The sequence below is a fragment of the Microtus pennsylvanicus genome, chromosome 8 (genome assembly GCF_037038515.1).
Source record: "Microtus pennsylvanicus isolate mMicPen1 chromosome 8, mMicPen1.hap1, whole genome shotgun sequence".
Classification (NCBI taxonomy): Eukaryota; Metazoa; Chordata; class Mammalia; order Rodentia; family Cricetidae; genus Microtus; species Microtus pennsylvanicus.
Window position 1 is genome coordinate 60,403,639 of NC_134586.1, and position 7,754 is coordinate 60,411,392.

The 7,754-nt window shown below is 49.7% G+C and overlaps 1 protein-coding gene across 1 annotated transcript; it reads right to left on the minus strand.

Annotated features, from left to right (window-relative positions):
* Positions 1 to 142: 142 nt before the first annotated feature.
* Cd207 (CD207 molecule) lies at positions 143 to 7,265 on the minus strand. The gene is made up of 6 exons (XM_075982025.1): positions 7,193 to 7,265; positions 6,984 to 7,100; positions 4,974 to 5,348; positions 2,700 to 2,851; positions 1,057 to 1,175; positions 143 to 282 (listed from the first exon to the last, which is right to left on the minus strand). The coding sequence occupies exons 1-6, from the start codon at positions 7,260 to 7,262 to the stop codon at positions 144 to 146; spliced, it is 972 nt and encodes a 323-aa protein (XP_075838140.1). The 5' UTR covers positions 7,263 to 7,265; the 3' UTR covers position 143.
* Between the last annotated feature and the right edge of the window lie 489 nt (positions 7,266 to 7,754).

Here is a 7,754-nt window from a genome sequence, read left to right on the forward strand (position 1 = left end):
AGGATGTGTTGGGACAATATTCAAGCAAAAAACGCTAAGGCACAGAGCAGTCTTGGAGTATCAGGGAGAGCAACATCGCTTCAGTCTGGGTCACTGTTGCAACACAAATGCTGAGCTCGGGGCCAGGCCCGTCATGGGATTGTCTAGATGTGGGGCCGCTTGCAGACGAAAGGGAACTTACTATCACAGGAAGCATCATTCCAGGCTTGCGGGAAGGGCACCCTGATATTGGCACAGTGTTCATTGTTTCCTGTATTGTTGGGTTCGCCCGGAATCCAGAACCTACCAAGGGAGAAAACAAAGACACTTTATGCCCCTGTCAGGATGCTTGCCTAGCAGGCAGGAAGCCCTGCATCAGAGCCACGGCACCACCGCCTTTATCCCAGCACTCAGGAGGATGAGGCAGGAGGACCAGAAGTTCAAGGTCAACCTAGGCTCTATAGCAAGTCCTTAGCCAACCCGGGATACAGGAGATGCTGTCTTTAAAATTAGCTATTTTAGAGGCTAGAAAGATAGCTCTGTGGGTTAGGGCACCTGCAACCGAACCTGATGGCCTGAGTCTAATCCCCAGGACCCATATGGCAGGAAAGAACAGACTCAGACAAGTCGTCCTCTGACCTCTACACACGTGTGCCCCAGGTTCTCATATATCCACTATGTACACACACAAGAAAATAAATAAATAAGTGAGTTAATTTAATCCCAAAATTGAGTTCCAATTCAGTGTTGATCAGGTCTCGTCCCTGGTGACAGCCTAAGAATATGAGTAGACCTTGAACTCTAAGCCTCCTGCTGTGCCCCCACCCCGCTTCTGTCAAGGTTCTCACAATCCCTTACTGCACAGGCCTGGACTTGGGTCAGACCCTCACCCCAGCGGGGCAGAAGGTCTTGCTGCCCAGCTGCATGGGACATGCAGGTTCCTAACTGGCCCCAGGTACCACCCAATGAGCAGCAGCAGCGTTTAGCTGGATGTCCCCTCCGGGGCTGCCACTGTGTTCACGGGAACTGAGCCCCTGGCAAGCCCGGCTGGGAAGGAGGGCACAGCCAACCACTCACCTCCTGCTTTGCTCCATGTTGAACGGCGTCTCATCCACCCAGTACCAATCCCCGTTAGTCCCTGCCTTGGTGAGACCAATCCAGAATGGAAGCCCATCTGCTGTCTTGTAGAGAAACTCCTGTGGGGAGCACAAAGGAAGTGAGGAGGCCCAGCCACCACCACACCTTTCGGTACCTATCTGTTGGCTACTCTTCACCTGTGCACAGCAGTGGCCCCTGAACTTGGCAATGATGCCCCGTGAGACTTGCAGGCTCACAGGTACAGCATCCTCCCTCAGTGCCTCCATGCCCAGGCCTGGAGCCCAGAGCCCACATCCACGTCCTAGATGCCCATTGCTTATCAGCTAACAAACTTGGAGCTTGTGCTTTTTAGTGAGGTGCTGGAGAAAAGGGGGACTCAGCCTGCCGGGTGCGGCAGCAGAAGCCTGTAATCCCAGCACTTTAGAGTCTGCGGCAGAAGATTGAGAATTCAAGGCCATCCTGAGTTACATACTGAGATCCTGTCTTAAAAACAAATGAATAACAGAACGGAAGGAAAGAAGGATTGGGAAGATGGAAAATCAGCTAAACTGCAGACAAGGGACGTCAAGGGGATGGCCTGAGAGGAAATACCTAAATTACAGGAGACCGAAACTGTGCTGGCCCCTGGAAGGCATGTTGTGCCTCCCTCCCTCCTTTACCCTCCAGGGCAGGCACGATTTCATCCATTCACTAAGGTGAGGCCTAGGAAAGAAAGCCATCTCCCCAAGGCTCCGGGACAAGGTTGATGACAGACAGTGACATCAGCTAGTACAGACCTGGGCCCTCATCTGCTTCCCTTCTCCACCTCCCAGATCAATGAGCCCAGTCTACACTCTGCCACCAGGAAGGAGGCTTCCTGGGTTCCAGGGTATGATTAATGCTGTTCACAAATATTTCTATCTTCTAGCATGTGGAAAGAGCGCCCCCTTGCTGTCCTCCTTGACGCTAGCAGGATTGTGTGACTGGCTCTTGCTGGGGACACAGAAGTAGAAATGACATGTTAATTGAGGGCAGGAGCTGTAACAGCCAATGAAGCTGGCCGTGTCTCCTTGCTGCTTCAGAAACTGTGGATGTATGTTGAAATAAAGCCTCTTAGTTTAAGACCTTGTTACCCACAATGAACAGAACCTCTGCTGTCCCCTGCGAGATGTGTAATATTCATGAGAAATAAACCTTTGGATTGGGGAAGCTAGATGACCCAGTGGGTAGGAGCACTTGCTACACAAGCATAAGTTTCTGAGTTCAAATCCCGGGCACCCATATAACCCCAGCCCTGTGGAAGGCAGAGGCAGAGGATTGTTGGGACTTATTTGGTAGCTACCAGTCAGTGTTCAGGGAATGAGACAGTGATAGAACAGGACATTTGATGTCCTCCACACATGCACGGAGGCATGCTCCTGCACATACACACATTCATATACCCCCAACACACACACACACACAGAGAGAGAGAGAGAGAGAGAGAGAGAGAGAGAGAGAGAGAGAGAGATGCATACATGCACAGAAAAAAAATAAGCTTTCATTGTTAGCTCATGGACAGTAGAGGAATTTTGTTACTGCAGCAAACTCCTGCCCAGTCTTTCTGGCATGCTGTTCACAGAGCCAGTGATGACTGTACTCACTTGCTCTGGTTCTGAGGTCACTGAGGTCAGATGAGTCTCTTTAGAAATGCAGAACTGCTCCGCACTGTACCAGGTCTTTGGGGTGTGTGAAAAGTAATAGAAGTTCCCCCTGAAGTACTTCCAGCCTCGGGACACCATCTCCAGAATGTCACCTGGAAAACAGGGCCTGAGGTAACCGCGATGCTCCCGGTTCCACTGCATCCTGACTGGGGAGGTTTGTTCAGTGAGATCCTGGGGACAGCAGGGAATGGATCCAGATCTAAGAGTCCTTGGGTTCCTGGAGTTGGGGACTGGGGACACCTAAAGGATTCTGTTGGAACCCTAAAGGTATGAGATTTGTGGACAGACCACCTGAAGCCAGAAAAGGTACAGTGGCAGGGAGGGGAGAATATTAGAGGAACACAGAGGTCCTAGGACCTGGCTCACAGTAATGAACTTCATGGGAAAGGGCAAGATACAGGCCATGTGTAACATATATTAATAAAATGTTACTATGTGAGCTCAACGAGAAGCTGGCCCTGGAGAGGGTATGCTCATTCCTCCCGATTTCAAACCCAAGTATGATTGTCTCAAAGTGCCAAAGCCATCTAAGGAGAGAAAGTTCAACTTGGAACTCCAGATGACTGCTTCGACTTCCTGAGTCCATTTCTGCTGGATGTTGTAGCTCTGGATTGGATGCTGTCACCTTCCAGATGGTATTTATTCCTTTTCTTGAAAGCCTTATCCTCAGGGACCCTCTGCTCCTTGGGGACCCTCTACTTCTCAGGGACCCTCTGTTCCCAGGGATCCACTACTCCTCAGGGACCCTCTGCTCCTTGGAGACCCTCTGCTCCAAGGGACCCTCTGCTCCTTGGGGACCTCCTACTTCTCAGGGACCCTCTGTTCCCAGGGACCCACTGCTCCTCAGGGACTCTCCACTTCTCGGGGACCAGCTGCTTCTTGGGGACGCTCTGCTACTCCAGGACCCTCTGCTCCTTAGGGACTCTCTGCTCCTTAGAGACCTTCTGCTACTCCAGAACCCTCTGCTCCCAGGGACCCTCTGGTCCTTAGAGACCCTCTGCTTCTCAGGGACCCACTGCTCCTTGGAGACCCTCTGCTCCTCCAGGACGCTCTGCTCCTCAGGGACCCTCTGCTCCTCAGAGACCCTCTGCTACTCCAGGACCCTCTGCTCCTCAGGGACCCTCTGCTACTCCAGGACCCTCTGCTCCTCAGGGACCCTCTGCTCCTCAAGGACCCTCCGCTCCTCAGGGACCCTCCGCTCCTCAGGGACTCTCTAACAGAAACTTCAGCAGACGGCTTCGTCAAAGCTTCCCCAGGTGATTTCTGCTGGATGTTTTGAGTGTCCAATTTTATGCTTTGCTATATCAATCTATCACTTATGTATCAGTCTATCTACCTATCAATCATCGATCCATATATCATTTGTCATTCATTCTTTTATTTTTAGTTCATTATATACTTTTAAACTCACTCACTCGAGGCTGAAGAGATGGCATTGCCTGCTCTTCCAAAGGTCCTGAGTTCAATTCCCAGCAACAACATGGTGGCTCACAACATCTATAATGAGATCCGGTGCCCTCTTCTGGCCTTCAGGCATGCACACAGGCAGAATATTGTATACATAATTAAATAAATAAATAAATAATAAATGTTTTTAAAAAATAAACTCACTCACTCAAAACCCAAAATACGTATATTTTCCAGACCATACAGAACTCTAGGATACCCCCTAACGCTTCTCTGCTCTGCACCTTAGTGTAGAGACCCAAGTTAGGCCCGGTGTTTTCTCTCCTCACTGCCCCAAGTCCTCTCAGACCCATAGACTTTCTGTGGTGACTGGAAAGAAAATGCCCCCAAAGGGAGTGGCACTATTAGCAGGAAGGATGCCACTGTGAGGACAGGCTTTGAGGTCCCTTTTCCTCAAGCTTCTCTGAGTGTGACAGTCAAGTGACTTCCTGCTGCCTGCCTATCAAGATGTAGGTATCTAAGCTGCTCCATCATGTCTGCCTACATGCTGCCATGGTCCCCATCATGATGACAATGGACTGGACCTCTGAAACTGTAAGTGAGACACCCTCAGTTAAATGTTTTCTTTATAGGAGTTGCCACGGACAGCCTTAGTAAACCCTAACGAAGACACCTTCCTTGTTAACTTTCCAGTCCACCCACTTCCCTTTTCCCTGCCCACCCACAAACCGGCCTGCTGCCTGTTTGAGACAGGTAGGGTTTTGTGGCCACCGTTCAGCCTGCAGGATGATCTTCTCGTTTACTTACTCTGTTGTTGGAGCATCTTGTTGATGTTCTCCAAGCTGTTCTGCAGTCCTCGGACCTTTGCATTCAAGGCACTGGCTTTATCCAGATCTCTTTGCAGCTCTGGGATCTTGGCATTGAGGTTGCCGACCTCCTCCCAGCTTCCTGTTAACATAGTGATGTGGGCACTGACTACTTCCATGCTGTTCCTCAAAGTCAGGATCTGAGAACGCACCCGGGTGAGGCTGGTGTTCAGCATTTGCATCTGAACTTCAGCCTCCTCCACACGGCTTCTGTCCTTCTCGAGATCAGAACGCAGGGTGCTGACGTTGTCCACACGACCTCTCAACATCTGGGCATCACTCTTCACTTCCAGTATTTTGTCCATCATCCTGGGGTCTAGATTTGAGAAAGTCAGGAAGTCAGTTGAGGGGTTTTAGCCACAGAGGTAAGGTGCTGTCCCAAGGAAGGGAAAACTGCAGGACCAAGCCCCTGAAATGTCTTACTTAGTATGGTCAGAGTGAACTCAGTAAAGGGGCACCCTTAGTCACCCCATCATCACTCCATCACTGAGACCCCTCTGAGCCTATGAGTTAGTCCCCAGCCATCTCCTGCTAAAGACACAGCCACCAGCTAGGGCAGCACACCCCTCCCTTGTCTGCTCACAGCTGCTCTATGGCCGTGGACAGGGCCATATCCATGCAGACTCCAGGACACATGGGAAGGGCATTAAAGCTATTTCTGCCCTTCCCTGGCCCCATCTTCCATACTTTACTAAGATCACAGGCATGTGAACAAAAACTAACCAATAACTATCAAAAAAATCCCGTGGGACTGAAAACAGCTCCACAGGAAGCTGTTTCTTGCAGAAAACCTGGGTTTACTCCCCAGAACAATGTGGCAGCTCATAAGCATCCATAACCTCAGTTCCAGGGGGACCCAATGCCCTCTTCTATCTCATAAGCATCCATAACCTCAGTTCCAGGGGGACCCAATGACCTCTTCTATCTTTGGCCACCAGGGCTTGTGGTGTACAAACAAGCAAGCAAAATATTCTAGGGCATGCAGTAAAGATGCATGCAAGCAAAACACTTGCATACATAAAACAAAATAAAGTAAAATGTGAGATTTTTCCAAAAAGAGTCCTATAAAAAAGGCAGTGCTAGAAGCCAGGAACAGCCAGGCATGGTATCATACAACTTTAATTCCAGTAGAGACAGGCAGATCTCAGTGAAGTTCAGCAGGCCTGATCTACTGAGTTCCAAGAAAGCCAAGGCAACAAGAAACAGAGGTGGGGAAGAAGAGAAGAGGAGGGGAGGGGAGAAGAGGGGAGAAGAGGGGAGAGGAGGGGAGGAAAAAGAGGAGAGGAGAGGAGAGGAGAGGAGAGGAGAGGAGAGGAGAGGAGAGGAGAGGAGAGGAGAGGAGAGGAGAGGAGAGGAGAGGAGAAACAAAACCCGGAGTCCAGGATAAGTTCAAGTCCATGTTAGAGACCTGGAAGGGTGTGGCCAAGAATCTGAGACCACACATGCAGGCCATGAAAAGAGAATATTCCTTCCCTATACTATCTAAAGACGTGTCAGAAGGGAGAAGGGTGTGACCACAGTAGAAACTAGAAGAGGAATAAGAAGGCTCCAGGTATGGACATACAAGAGAGTGAGATCATCGGGGAGATTTGCTGGCTTGGCCAAGTTCTCTGTCTGCTCAGTGGAGAATTGGTCCCTAGTAGGGTTAGGAGACATCACTCTCACTGTTGGAGCTATCCATAAGGTTTTGAATCCAAGGGTCTCAGAGCTGTGAGTGACAGGGTGCTAAGGGAGGCCAAGACAGACATAAAAAGATGGGTGACTCTTTTCTCAAGCCTGAAGAGTATGAGAACAGACATTTCCTAATGCCAGTCAAAAATCCAAGAACTCGGGGATAGGAGGAGCAGCAGGCCAGCTTCCAGAAACATCAGGAAACTTCCAGAAAACACTGAAAACACCAAGAAAAATAGCAAAAAAAAAAGTTTGGGTCTCCAGGGACCAGGTGACTTACAGAAGATAGCTTGAAGCACAATCATGGCCACCAGCACCAGTGACAAACAGATGAAGGCCACGCGGAGGCTGAGAGTCTTCCTTAGGACTTGAGACAGATCTGACTTGGGAGAAGGATCTGGAAGGAGACACAGAGAGCTGTTAAGGATCACTGAAGAGTGGTGATTGGCATAAGCACCAACTGGGCATGCAGCAGTCGCTGGCACTTGCCTTGAGGCCAGAGAGAGATGTTCTGCTTGTCCACTGTGAAGTGTGCGTCGGGGGTCTCCTTCTCCTTCATCTCCACCTCTAGTGCAGGGGCTTCTGGCTGCCTCTCTCCCCAAGGGCATTTTATCCAGAAGAAAACAGGAAGTGAGTCAGAGAGCAGGTTACTATGTCATGCCCAAGTTCCCTGTTCTTGACTTAGACACTGCCTGGCTGAGGCCACAGCTACATTTCATCCTCAAAAATCTGGGCTTTTGTGGGGCAGAAGGTGGCACATGACTCCTTCCCAGGAACACAGACTTTTTAATCATTTATTCCGAAGGCTCTTATATTTCTCTTGTAAAAAGTTTCTCATCTCTAATATGTATATATTCCACACTTTCTTCATCCGTTCATCCATGGAAGGGCATCTAGGTTGTTTCCAGGTTCTGGCTATTATAAATAATGCTGCTATGAACATAGTTGAACAAATACTTTTGTAATATGATAGGGCATCTCTTATTGCTGGGTCCTGGGGTAGGTTGATCCCAAATTTCCTGAGAAACCGCCACACAGCTTTCCATAGTAG